The sequence below is a fragment of the Carcharodon carcharias genome, chromosome 11, assembly GCF_017639515.1.
Source record: "Carcharodon carcharias isolate sCarCar2 chromosome 11, sCarCar2.pri, whole genome shotgun sequence".
NCBI lineage: Eukaryota > Metazoa > Chordata > Chondrichthyes > Lamniformes > Lamnidae > Carcharodon > Carcharodon carcharias.
In genome coordinates this window covers 20,927,043-20,940,988 of record NC_054477.1, presented here as the reverse complement: position 1 = coordinate 20,940,988, position 13,946 = coordinate 20,927,043, and the positions used below count along the sequence as shown (strand labels likewise).

Here is a 13,946-nt window from a genome sequence, read left to right as displayed (position 1 = left end):
TCAGTGGCTTCCTACTTGGGATTTAAGGTTAATAATACTTTAAATATTGATGGATATCTTACATACCTCTCTTTAACATTAAGACTTGGATTCCCTAGTAGAAATAAGGTTATACTTTATTTTCCTAGAACTATCAATGTTGCGATCAATTTACCGTCAAATGTGAATTTCATATTCAGTACTTTAATAAACTTTTCTATAATTTAGAAAATATATTGTCTCATGTAGTCTTCTGTATCCAAGTTCCAAACCCATCTCCATACACTTTTCAGTAGTGAGGTACATTGTTGGGGAGAGATGCCCGGACCCTTCGAATATCCGGGTTGTTACAATCTGGCTAAAGCTCGTTAAAAAGGCTATCTGGAGGACGGTAATATTCTCTGGTGGTTCCTTTCCTTCAGGAAGAATTAGATCAGTTCTTCAGACCCATTTGAGTGTCTGTGAGGCCTGTCTTTCTCTACCTTAAGTGAGAGTGATCATCTGAGGAGTACGCATGATCCAGAATAGTCTAAAAAAGGGGTGAGGATTATAATTCACTTCAGGCTCTCTCTAGAGCAATTTAAGCAGACCCTTGCCCCACTGTATTCCCATTGCCCTATAAGTTTATTTCCCTCAAGTGCTTATCCAATTTCTTTTCAGAATCATTCACCGTCTCCGCTTCCACCAATTGCATAGACAGGGAGATCCAGACCATTCTCACTCGCTGAGTAAAAGTTGTGCGTTTTTTTAAAAACACTGTTGCCCCATTCATGCGGGAAAACAGGGAAGTAGCAAGCCAAAAATATAGCCCCATAATTTTAATATAAAAGCAGGAAGGCACGCTATGAAATGTTTGAGAGTGTAAGAAAACCTACTTGTGCATCACTGTTGTAACTGGGCTGAATCTGCGTGAAAATTCATCAGGGTCTCAAGGCTACAATTGTTGCTGCTGAACTCAACATTGCCTGTTTGCATGGATTCATTTAATGAGTGTTTTGGGCAGGTTATCATCCAGGCTCTCGCATCCCTTTCCAGAGCTTTAGTGGGGCCAACATGCTGCTAGGGAATATCTCGAGAACTACTCGACAACAGCAAAAGCACCACATAAACATCCGTCCTGTACCTAACCGACCCTCAACCACTACACAAACACCTCCCACCTCATGAGTACACTGGGAGGTCATTGCTAGCTTTCGGCTAAGGACAGATAATGGTTGGGTTCCTTCATATTACAACTGCTAATAAGATGCATGTTATTTTCTTACCTTATGGACGTGGTCTCTCCAGTTTGTGATATTTATTTGATAGACATAACAGCTGGCCTTATAATTCATTTTTGGAAGTTCCCATTTTACTTCATCAGTTCTTTCATTTATTGTAACATTTATTGGTGTGTAGACTTTATCTGGAACAAGAGAATTCATTTTCAAACCAGCACATGAGTTGAGGTTTAGATGGTTGAAACGGAGTGAATTCAGTTCTGAAGTTGTAGGCGGAGACTGAATGGCAGCTTATGAGACCCACTTGAGTTTAGGGCTGAATTTCTGTGCAGTCTGAGAGGCTCTCCAACTTTGCAAAATCGGCTGTGGAAGCCCAGATCCCAGGAGTCCGGCTGCAGAATGAGGGCGGGTTGCGCTTACCACAACCGGGGTTCATGGAGGCAACTGCACATGTTAAAATGCAGTTCCCTTCACGCTGTTCTTATTTGGCTAAAGGGGTGTCCAAAACTCCAGTTGTGCAATTTAGACCTGGTAGGAGAAAGTCTAAATTTAGCAGAATTATTTGGAGAGGTCGGGCCATTTAGGACAGTTAGGGAACCCTTTCAGATATGCTCTTGGCACACCTTTGGGAGAAGTGAGGAGGGAGCTGATGAGTGCGAGAGAATTCTTCAACAGACACTTAAGAACTTTATGTAATCTCATCATGGCCCCCCGAGGTCTGCCCGTGGTAGATACTGGGTGAGTTGACATGGTGTAAGGGCATAAGGGGGGTGTTTGTGGAGCATAAGTTGGCACTTTGTTGGTATAAGGGCTATAGAAGTCCATGGGGATGGGCAAGGGCATAAATTGGCATAGGTTGGCATGGATGGGGCATGGGGAGTGTATGGGGCATGAGGGGGTATAAGGGATAAGAGCTGCTTTTGTTTTATTTATTTTTTCATATCTTCAACAAAGTGCCAGAGCACCCAGGCCAACCTTTCACCCAGCCTGCCTCTGCATCCAAAAGCCTCCAAACTCTTCCTTTGGTCGTCCTCGTCACAGCTCGGTTTTCACCTGCCACTGCACACCCCTCCCCCTCCCCTACCCACCCCCACCCCCTCAACCCCGGACTGAAAATCCGAATTAGGAACACTTTTTCCCGGGTAGAGTTTGCAGAGCCGGGAACTGTCCTGACTTTGTAACCCTGAAGTGGAAATTCAGGCCTAGGCCTTGGTACCTTTAGAGATTCATCTCCTTTTGGCACTAGAATGCACTGATACTACCATCTGCTCTCACTCACACTCACAAGCATGTTATCAAAGCAAAGGTACAAACTTTTAGTAAACACTTCTATCAGTACAAATGAAGAACTCTGATACTGTTCACGTCATACCAGCTCCACTGTCAGGAGGAAATTTCAGATCAATAAAGATAAAAAGAAAGACTTGCTTTTATGTGGCACGTTTCACAATCATCAGACATAACCCCAAGCACTTTACAGCCAATGAGGTACTTTTTGTAGTGTAGTCACTGTTGTAATGTAGAAAACGCAGCAGCCAATTTGCACACAGCAAGCTCCCAAAATGAGCAATGTGCTAATGACCAGATAATCTGTCTTTGTGACGTTTATTGATGGATAAATCTTAGGCAAAACACCAGGGATATCTTTCCTGCTCTTCTTCAAACTGTGTCGGGTGTTTTTTAGCATCCATTTGAGAAGACAGGTGGAGCATTGATTTAACATCTCTTCTGAGAAGCAACACCCCCAACAGTGCAGCACTCTCTCAGTACTGCAGTGGAATGTCAGCCTTGACTTTTGTCGCTGACTTGAACACAAGTTTGTGGCTCAGCAGTAAGAGTGCTGCTAACTAAGCCACAGCTAACAGCAATATCAAAGATACACTTGAGCACCTTTTCACCATCATAATTGATAATAAACTGTTCGTTATCAATACAGCCTCCAGTCAATGAGTCTCATAAAAAGAACATTTGCAACATTGATAACTCATCAATATTGGTTGCAAATGTTAGACCAGGATTGCACCCAATGCACCCTCCAGTGCTGGCTCTGCTGTACTTTGAGGGATCAATGTGAGGGCATCTTATTTACAGGGGGTCAGTAGGTGCCCATATCTCTACAGGCATATTTTAGGTGCTCACCTATACCATGCTACTGAAAATTCCAGTACCTGACCGACTTTAGGGTTGATTACCAAATTTAACCCCAGAGACCACATACATACCTATCCCTCATGCACCCCTCTCCTACTATGTAAGGCAACTGATCCATAAAATACTTCAAAACTTCTTGCCATCTTTGAGGGTCCAAACTGCTTCCCTAACCCGGACCATCTGCTAAGGCCCACTTCCACCCTTGTGGAAGCTGTTGTGCCCCCAGTATAACACCTAGTCTCTTATGGGACAGGGAAGCTGGAAAGCCCCAGATTTGGGAATCATCTAGACCAGGCCCTGCACCCATGGCCCTGTAAGGAGTGGCCAGAGCCTACGCCCCTTAGTAAATCAACAAAGCATTCCCTACTAAAGTCAGGATCTGGAATCTCATTCCTAGTGGCTTTTTCTTCCCAGATCTGTTTGGCAGATTCTTGCTGGGATGGTGGCAAGTGAATTTGACCCCTTTATCTCTCTTAACAGGCATGGCTGCAGAATAATGCTGAAAATGTTTGTTCAGGTATTGACTAATCTGTATATTAATCAATATCCATGGACTTTGCTTAATGGGAATATATGGATAATAAATAGGAACACATTACTTACACCTCGATTGACAGGGGTTAAACAACATTTTAAATGTACTGAATGGAAATAAAGAAAAAAAGGCTTTGTGACTTACAATAGACAGCTGGAATAATATTTCTGCAGTATGGTAACTTTGTCGTGTTGCTTGATTCACTGATGCAAATGTTAACCTTTGAAACTAAGTGCTTTTCATATCTGTGACCATGGCAGGCAACGTTCCTCTGCTCAACCTTCTGATAATTTGTACAGTTGTTTGTATCATTTACATTTTCTGTCCTTGAAAAAAGAATGTTTGCGCAGTAAATTCTTCCAAACAGTGACTGATTGATGGAGAGGCTGACAGACAAATGGATAAGAGGATAAACGAATGAGCAAAACTAGGGGCTTGATCCTAAAAGCACTTCAGGGCCCAGATTGGAGTCAGATATGCCGTTTGGCACCATCGGACACCGTGCCGGTTCTCTGCCATTGTCCCCAAGCCATTTTCGAGCAGGGTGGCTCACGGTCAGATCAGCTGCTAGCTTGGAAGTGACAGGCAGCCAATTAACACCAATTAATTGCTAATTACAGGGCCTAGTATGGCCTGTTCCCACACTGGCAGGAGTTTGCTATCAGCACAGCGGGCGGTTCACAGTCTGAGGAGTTGCCGCACCAGGATCACGGCCAGGTGGCTGTGACCTTTTGAAAACTAAAATTAAACTTCATTCGCTTGTCCCTCGCGGTCTTCACCCTTACATCAGCAGCTCCGACCTTGGCCGGTGGAACTGCCGATGACTGAGTGCTGGAAGACCTCCCATTGGCCATCCATGATCGGATAGTGAATCTATTCCCTGGTAGGTGTCAGACATGTACACTTAGTTTCCTAGTTAACATTATTTGTATATAGTCTTATCTTGAAACAAAGAACCCACGTCATTGTTTCACAAATCCTTGTTGTGAGACTGATACATTTACATCGAATAGAAAAACAGAATAGGTCGGGATCAAATCAAATAGGTCAGGTATTAAAAATTATTAAAGGATTTGATAGAGTTTGATAAAGTTTTGATAGGATACAAAGAGAATGTTTACTCTTGCGGGGAGGAGCATAACTAGAGGCCATCAATATAAGATGGTCACCAAAAAATCCAATAAGGGATTCAGGACAAACTTCTTTATCCAAAGAATGGAACTCACTACCAACAGGAGTGGGTGAAGTGAATAGTATAGATGCATTTAAGGGGAATCTGGACAAGTAAATGAGAGAGAAGGGAATAGAGGGTTACAATGGTAGATTTAGATGAGGGAAGTTGGCAGGAGGCTTGAGTGGAGTATAAACACCGACACGAACTGGAATAGCCTGTTTCTGTGCCAGAAATCCTAAGTAATCCTATGTAAATAGCAGATGTATGGCAAAAAAAGCTAAATAAATAGAAGGAAGGATACACTTACCTGTAAGACAAAATGTATTCTGCATCCTGTGGTGCATTTTCATTAATAGTCCAAGTGCAGTTCATATAATGATTGTCATAAAAGATACATGTGAGATTGTCTATTGAGGCAAATGAATCGCCTGTGTGAACAAAATGAATAGAGACTGAATATAAAAATAATTCTATGGGATAAATCTCTATGCAAGATCACAATGAATGCCAACTATGATAATTTGGGATGTCAAAGATGGCACAACATGTTGGCATAACACCAGTGCTCACACATCTATCACTCTAGCTGATCCAAAAGAGATCACATTATTGTAAGCTGGCCTAGATTTTAGATTTTACTTTAGTAGGGTTCCGTGTGCCATTTGGTCCTGAAGGCTTTTTACAAACATGTATTTTGCAACAAACCAACTAGGTCAAGTCGTCATTTTGTGCGAACGTGTGATCAGAAAAGAAGCCATGTAGATGCTGCTAACCTTTTATAACATGCTAACTTAATATAGTACTCTGAAGTAGTCATTGATTAACAACAATGGAATGTATTAGAAGAAACTACCTCAATTACCCTGTAATCGAAGGATAAGTAATTAACAATCAAATAGTTAACTATATTTATTTCTGTGTTTCCTGCTAATATTCCTATGTTAGAACTTAAGTTTGAAACTTAAAAGTGATGTAGCAGAAGCTGAGAAAGGAACCAGAACTAAATGATATTAGCCACTATCAAGAACACACCAACCTTGACTGGTGTAATTAATGGAACATTTTTGTGATATTAAGATAAAGAATACATTTTGAAATAATCCATTGTTTTATGTTTAAGGAAATGTGCGCAAATACCTAGAACCTTTAAGACATTATCGCCCAATTAGCCATTAACAACAACTATGGGTCAAGGTGGGATGAAAGAGGGTTTCAGGAGCCAATTTTGTTTATGTACACCGAGTTGTATCAACAGATCCACGGGGACAGAGGAAGTTTCCTGTCAGAGCGGGGATTGATAGTGTAGCTACGGTTCCTAGGACAGAGGCAGAATTCCTGTCAGCGTGGATCCCGGATAGTGCAGTTTCCTTCGGAGACTGAAGCAGATACCTGGTGGTGTGAAGGGCTGTGGTTGTTTTCTGCTTCTCCTGGACTGGCCATCCATTTGGAGGAAGAAAATCCTCAGGAACAGAGGGAGCTTCCTTTGTTTAATTGTTAAGTACACTTATTTTTCCTTTATTCATTAATTGGTGAGTGTATTGTTGTTTTATTTTGCTGCTGTTCAATAAAGTTTGGGGCATTATTTGCAAATTCAGTGTCTGAGTCTTTGCCTGGTGGTTATATCTCTGTCAAGCAAAACAGCTTAAAGGGTTGATCCGAGATTCCAGTAATTAGGCTGTGCACAGCTAAATTAAATCAACTCTAAATTTATCAAACACACCCCTTTTAAATGTACAGTATAAAAACACATTGTTCTTGTGATACAGAACACACAAGTGAGAGTCGTTGGGTGGCACACAATGAATTAGGTTCACCTCTTGGGACGTTGTTTGCTGAAAGTGAAATTAAGCTCCAGTGGTGCCCCAATAGGTACGCTATAATTAATTGCAATCCCTAATAATTCCAGCAGAGACAGCCCTCCCCAGTCTACCACAGCCTGAGTATCCCCAGCAAAAGCTAAGACTGCCCTCAGGGCCTCTGTGGTAGGGCCAGCTGATGGAGAACTACCTGGTGTTTGGTCAGACGTGGCTCAGCCGGTAGCCCTCTCGCCTCTGAGTCAGGAGATTGTAGGTTTTAAGTGCAACTTCAAGACTTCAGCACAGAATCCAAGGCTGACACTCCAGTGCAATACTGAGTGTGCATTGCACTGTAGGAGGTGCAGGCCTGAATTTTTGCTCTTGCGTCGGGTGCATCGTGACGGGGAAGTTCCCGGCTCCACGAACCCAACCATTAAAAATGACTGCCCACAGGTTGGATTTTTAGTCCGGGGGTTGGGATGGGGTGGGGAGGGGCTGCCCTTTCAGGTGGATGTAAATGATCTCATGGCACAATTTTGAAGACAGGCAGGGGGGAAGATATCCCTGGTGTCCCAGCCAATTTTCAACCCTCAATCAACATCATAAAAAAAGACTATCTGGTCATCATATTGAGTTTGTGAGGGTTTCCTGTGCACAAATTGGAGGCCATATTTCCTACATTATAATAGTGACTGCACTTCAAAAATTACTTCATTGGCTGGGAAGCACTTTGAGATGTCCAGTGGTTATGAAAAGCGCTATATATATGCAAGTCTTTCTTTATTTCACTGTACACTGGACACTGTGTCTTTGAAATTATCTATTGTTTGTGCCAGTTTCTCAGCTGGTACTTGTTAATGTTAGGTCAAGTGGCACTGTGTTAGTTTAAGAGAAGCCGACTGATGCTTGTGTTGTTATAACAATTCACAGAATCACAGTGCAGAAGAGGCCCTTTGGGCCATCGGGACTGCATCGATACGTGAGAAACACCTGACCTACCTACCTAATCCCATTTACCAGCAACAGAAGATTCGACAGCACAAACTTTGTGCGCTGCCTGAGCCGACACATGTGTGGAGTCCATTCTCTGGCTTCAGGCTTTGGTGAGACCGCACCTTGAATACTGTGTGCAGTTTTGGTCTCCTTATCTAAGGAAGGATGTAAATGGATTGGAGGCAGTTCAAAGGAGGTTTACTAGCTTGACACCTGGAATGAGTGAGCTGTCTTATGAGGAAAGGCTGGACAGACTGGGCTTGTTTCCACTGGAGTTTAGAAGAGTGAGGGGTGATTTGATTGAAGTATACAAGATCCTGAAAGGCCTTGAAAAAGTAAACCTCGAAAGGACGTTTCCTCTTTCCTCCAAAACTAGGGGGCACTGTTGTAAAATTAAGGGTTGCCCTTTTAGGACAGAGATTAGGAGAATTTTTCTCTCTGAGGGCTGTGCAACTTTGGAATTCTCTGCCTCAGAAGGTGGTGAAGGTGAGGTCATTGATTATTTTTAAAGAGGTAGATAGAGTCTTGTTGGGCAAGGGAATCAAAGGTTATTGGGGTTAGAAGGGAACATGGAAATCAAAACAGAAGATCAGCTATGATCTTATTGAATGGCAGAGCAGGCTTGAGGGGCCGAATTGTCTACTCCTTTTCCTATTTCTTATGCTCTTATGGCCTTCTGCATTTACAGGCTGCGATTGGATGCCTAGGGCAATTGGCAAGAGTTTGCATGGTCGAAATGAGAGACTTGTTTTTGACCTTTTTTACTGACAAAAGAGTCACCACCAGTATGCAAAAAATCCTAATCAATGAACCATTAAAGTAACAACGTACGTGGTGGATGAAAAATCCTTTTAGTCCAAATGCCAGATATCTCTTCTTTATTGTCTTGATAAAGTTGAACCTGAACATGTATCCCTCTGTGGAATTCCACATCTAGCTTTATTTCATGAGTTTGAATGATCTTCGGGCTCTAAATGGACAAAAGCAAAACATCTTGAAACTTCTTCATGCCAGTGTCAAGATTCAATTTATGACTGATAAACACACAAGAGAGGAAGGAACAGAAGGATAAGGTGAAAGGGTTAGGGTAAAAACAGATGGGAAGAGTCTTGTGTGTAGCATGAAAGGCAGCATTTACCAGTTGGATTGAATGGCCTGATTCTGTGCTTAGGCTCGATGCAAAAATGGCCACTTTTCAAATTAAAAAATGGAGAATAAAGCAAATCATGAGCTATATGCTCGCTAAACTTTCAAACTGAGAAAGACAGGAATAAAAGGACTGAAAAAGTCTATCCATTTGACCATCCCGAAAATTCAAAAATAAAATAGCCTTATTTAAAAGACTTGGAGATTAGATAAACCTACCTCATCATCCTTTGAATCCAAGTATCTGTGGACAAAGTGGTAGTAGATGTCATCTGTGCACGTGCAGTTTCCACTCCAGGAGACAACATACTCTCCTAAACGCCCAGGGGTGATCTTAATGTCTGTGGGTGGATTCATCTTAACTTTGAGAGATAATGTAAGCAGAGTTAATAAATGAAGGTACATTGCTTGTAAACTGAAGATATACATGCCTCTTAACTTGATCTACTGATGAACTCCCAAAAAGTGGTAAAAAAATATCCTAGCTTTAAAATTGGATGTCAGACATGATTCAAAATGGGAATCTCATTCACTTTCGCCCACTCATTTATTTTGAAAGTTAAAATTACCCCAGAGCTGGGGAGCCTGTAGTCTCCCAATTTATTTCTCTGTGGCAATTCTTGGCCAATCAGAATTGGCTTGTCAACCAATTAACATCTTTTTCCCCTGTAATATTAATTGTTGTAATCATTTGAAATTTGGCGTTCTTGCATTTCTCCTGATGAGTGCAAAATGAGAAGCTTTTCAACAATCTTCAAGCAACAATACACCAAGCAACTGAAAGTCAAAATGACTCCCTTGGACCACATGTACAATGTCAACTTGGCAGTTCTGAAAGAACATAAAATATAAACAGAATATGCTGGAAAAACTCAGCAGGACTGACAGCATCTGCGGAGAGAGGAACAGAGTTAACATTTCGAGTCCGTATGACCCTTCTTCAGAGCAGCTCGGAAGAAGAGTCATACTGACTTGAAACGTTAACTCTGTTCCTCTCTTCACAAATACTGTCACATCTGCTGAGCTTTTCCAGCATTTTCTGTTTTTACTTCAGATTTCCAGTATGCGCAGTATTTTGATTTTATCTGATAGAACATGAGCTGGTTTTGAAAGAATAAAACGAGTTTTGTTCTAGACAGTTTGATGAGGAGCCAGTATCACCCACATCTTTTGCCTGAATGAATACAGAAATCCAAATCCTTTGCTTCTCACGAAGCAGAATGTCCTGTATATTTGTTCATCACACCGAGAACAATATACAGTCAAATTGCACATCTGCTGGTGATCTTAGTTTGCATGAAAATTAAATAATAAAGCTGATTTCCAGGCAGCAGGATACTGGGGGTGCCTAAATCAAAATATTGCTTACACTAAAATTGGTACACGATAGGTAAACTACAAGTAAACATGATAATAGAAGAGTTTCCGACCTTAATTCCACATCCAGAGCAGAATTATCCCCAAAAATTTAATTTCAAAAGCTAGGCTCTGAGTTAAAAGAAAGAAATTGAATTTATGCCAAATCGGAAACCAGAGTAACCCAACTATTGAATATTTGAACATTTGTCCTCAAAAGTCCATTTGTCGATCAGAATGCCCCGTATACTTGGCATTTATTGCTCTGGGAAAGAAGTGCTTCAGAAATCACAGCTGGCACACACAACACCTGGTGGGATTATAAAATTGAGGACAGGCAACAGCTCCCAGGGTGTTACATCCGGATTATTATTTCCCTCAAGCTACTTAAACAATAAAATGTCGAAATTACTCACTCATTTCTTCCGAGGACATGAGAGCAGCTCTGTCTACCGTAGTTACCCAAACAGTGGCCATTATCAGGAAAGTTGGAGCCTGTGGCATGATGGCAGGTCACAGAGGACATAGAGAATCACCTGAATTCGTGATGCAACCTAAAGAGTGGTGCATGTACAGATTAGAGTGCTTAATGATGGATTTCATACTTAACGACTTATAGTTATAGTACAGCCTTTTATTATTTTATTTCCATTTTTTTCATGTGCAAAAGAATTTGCTAATCATTAAATACTTCTTACAAAAAAGCAATTCTAAAAGGAGAATGGTTATGAAACTAAAGTTGACCCATGACCACTGAACACACTTCTATGAAATTCCTCACCTGCTATCCTAATGGAGGCATTAACTTATTCAAAACATGTACATAATTAAAAGTGCCGGACTCAGTGCTGGAATCGACCCACTGGGAAGTTTTGTTGCTAATTCTGAGGCGGCATTATGGAAATGGAGGATGTTCTGTCATCTGAATGAGGAAGGAAGGCGTTCAGCCACTGTGGGTGCTGGAATGGGAGTAGGCTGTGCAGCCACTTGAGCCTGTGCCTCCATTCAATGGGATCATGGCTGATCTACATCCTAACTATATTCACCCACCTTGGTTTCATGCCCTTACTATCCTTGTCTGGCAAAAATCTGGTGAACTCAACTGAGCTACCATCCATTATTTGTGGGACGGTGTTCCACACTCCTACCCTCCATTGTGTGAAGAAGTGTTTCCTCACTTCTGTCCTGAAGGCACTAGATCTGTTTTTAAGGTTACCCTGGGGCACCCATTTCATTTGGTGGTGAGAGTCGTAGCAGCATCCAGTGGTTATTGCTGGTCTGGGCCCTCAGAAAGTGCATTTTGTTTTAATGGGGCAGCGGCCCTGTTTATCAGGAAGCAAAAGCAGCTCCGAGGGGGCATTCATTCTTTAGAGGCATGGATTGCCAGCTAAGTCTCGTATTTGCATACCAGTGGACCAGATATGCCTACCTTCTCCTGGCAGGGAAACCGACATGCCAGGGTGATCAATAGCCAACCTCTTTGGCAACATTTGATAAAGATGCCCCCACCTCTGCAAGTCCTGACACATGAACCCGGTGTTCCCCAGGATAACCTGCAGGGAGCTGTCTTCAAAGGGTCTCGGGCATGAAGATGGATGGGCATGATGGGTGACCAACAGGGAAAATGAGAGACTAAGGAGGGTGAAGGCAGAAGCACACATGATGAAACCTTCAAGAATATGTCCTACCAGCATTGCTAACCCTACCCAGGATGGGCACGTCCAGTGCCTGTAACGGCAGGTGATGCCTGAAATTTTGTACCACATACTTCAGCCAGACTGCAATGTACAGTATAGAGGGCAGTTGTCTAGATAATCAACTTCTGCAATGCCACCTCCCTTCAGCAGTCATCTAACAAAGGGTTGGACACTGGATTGCTCGATCACTTGCCTAAAACATAATGCGTGCATTTTGTACTCTCCATTAAATTTTGCCTGTCACCTACTTCGACCCCCTCCTGATCCCCACTCCCCCTTCTCAGGTGCTAAAGAGTTGCCATTTCTTCTCAGCCTTTGTCCCCATACACTCACCATTGCCCTTAATTATTCCTTTGAATTTTAGTTGAAAGTTTTCAGTTGCTTCACTGCTATGCTCCCTGTGCACATGGTCATATTTATGGGCAGGAAAAAGGTCTGAAAAATCAGGTGCAGGCAGGGGATCGGCCTATACAGTTGAGGCCCGGTAGTTAAAATATACCATGCAGCCAAAACCAAGGGTCACAACAGGCTGAGATTTTATCTATCCCTGGTGCTGTAATGGATGAGTCTGACCATGTTGCTGCAGAATGCCGTAGTCAGTTGGACTCTATCGTGCTACCTTGGAAAGGATTGTGCAGAAAAGCACCTTTGACCACAAGTCCATCGGGCAGTGGTCCACACACAACGTCCTCAAGGCCCTGCAGGGAAAAGGTGGTGGATCCTGTGGGATGGTTGCCTGAGCAGACTGCCATAGTCAACTGGCAGACTGCCACATTATCAGATTTTTCAAACAAGCACCAAGACGTAGCTTATCTGATGGTGATTGTCTGTCACATTCCTCCCGCATGCCTAAAGTCTCACTGTCTCTGCTCACTGCCTTCAAGCCAGCTGTGGTGGGGAAAAGACCTTCACCCATTACATTCTGGAATGTGCCTTTGCGGAGAAGGACTAGAAAGAGATGGTTCTTGTCAAGGTCCATCCCGAGCAGCTTCACAACACAGGACTCTGTGCTCTACTTACTGTTTCTAGTGACGTACAGTGAGGTAAACAGCAGCTGCTGCTGGGGGACCATCAACTTGGTGAACGATGATCTTTGAACTACTTAAAACTTGCTGGTCTTCCAAGGCAAAGAGTTGTCCATGACTGAGGACTGCAGAGTGACACATTCCAAGGTCCATGAAACATGCTGAGGGATCCACTGAAGCTTGGGGTAGCTACCGCAAAGGCTCAATGGGGAAAGGCCACAGTCTAAGGCCCTCCTGCCATCATATACCAAGGAGCTGGAAACTGTGCAAAAACCCCACAGGGTTGCATGCACTAGAGGATGTTTGACATGTAATGTAAATGCACATTGTAAATATAGCCCGTGTAAGTGTTGTGAGGCACCTCAAAATATCAGATACTGCATTGAAAGAAACAGAACGGTTTTGCACTTTCTGTAACGTCACATTTGAACTATTACATAATGTCCTTTCACAAATTCTAAGAATAATGTATGTTTTTTTTGAAAGGAAAAAAAATCTAGGCGTCAAGTTGTGGGGAGCTGGGAGGAATCCTGCCCACCTCATCTCCATACCCACCTGCCAACTTCCAGTCGGGGTTAAAATCCAGACTTAGATACTTCTTGTCGATGTTTTATGAAGAGATCGTTTAAGACGGCCAGCTGCAAGTGTGCTTTCTTTCATGCTGCAGAAAGCGAAGTAGAGGTACCAGTGCTCCTAATGCAGAAGGTTACCAATGTTGAACAAAAATGTAGAAAAGGTGAAGTGAAAGTGAAAGTAGAAATTATGCAGCACCACCATTAGCTTGGCTGTGAAAAGATGAAACGCAAAAAACGGAAAGACTGACTCCTCGAGAAAGAGATCATTTTTGATATCAATAGCATGAGGATGTTGAGCA

General features: G+C 42.5%; 1 protein-coding gene across 2 annotated transcripts in view; it reads right to left on the bottom strand.

Annotated features, from left to right (window-relative positions):
* The window catches only part of LOC121284479 (interleukin-5 receptor subunit alpha-like), a 50,453-nt gene that overhangs the window by 21,206 nt on the left and 15,301 nt on the right, over positions 1-13,946 (bottom strand). For both annotated transcript variants that reach the window (XM_041199990.1, XM_041199991.1), the window contains exons 2-7: positions 10,767-10,904; positions 9,214-9,356; positions 8,680-8,818; positions 5,367-5,487; positions 4,030-4,211; positions 1,245-1,384 (exon numbers count right to left, since the gene is read on the bottom strand). In XM_041199990.1, coding sequence (XP_041055924.1) covers positions 1,245-1,384; positions 4,030-4,211; positions 5,367-5,487; positions 8,680-8,818; positions 9,214-9,356; positions 10,767-10,854 — 813 coding nt within the window. In that variant the 5' untranslated portion in view covers positions 10,855-10,904. The remainder of the gene's footprint in view (positions 1-1,244; positions 1,385-4,029; positions 4,212-5,366; positions 5,488-8,679; positions 8,819-9,213; positions 9,357-10,766; positions 10,905-13,946) is intronic.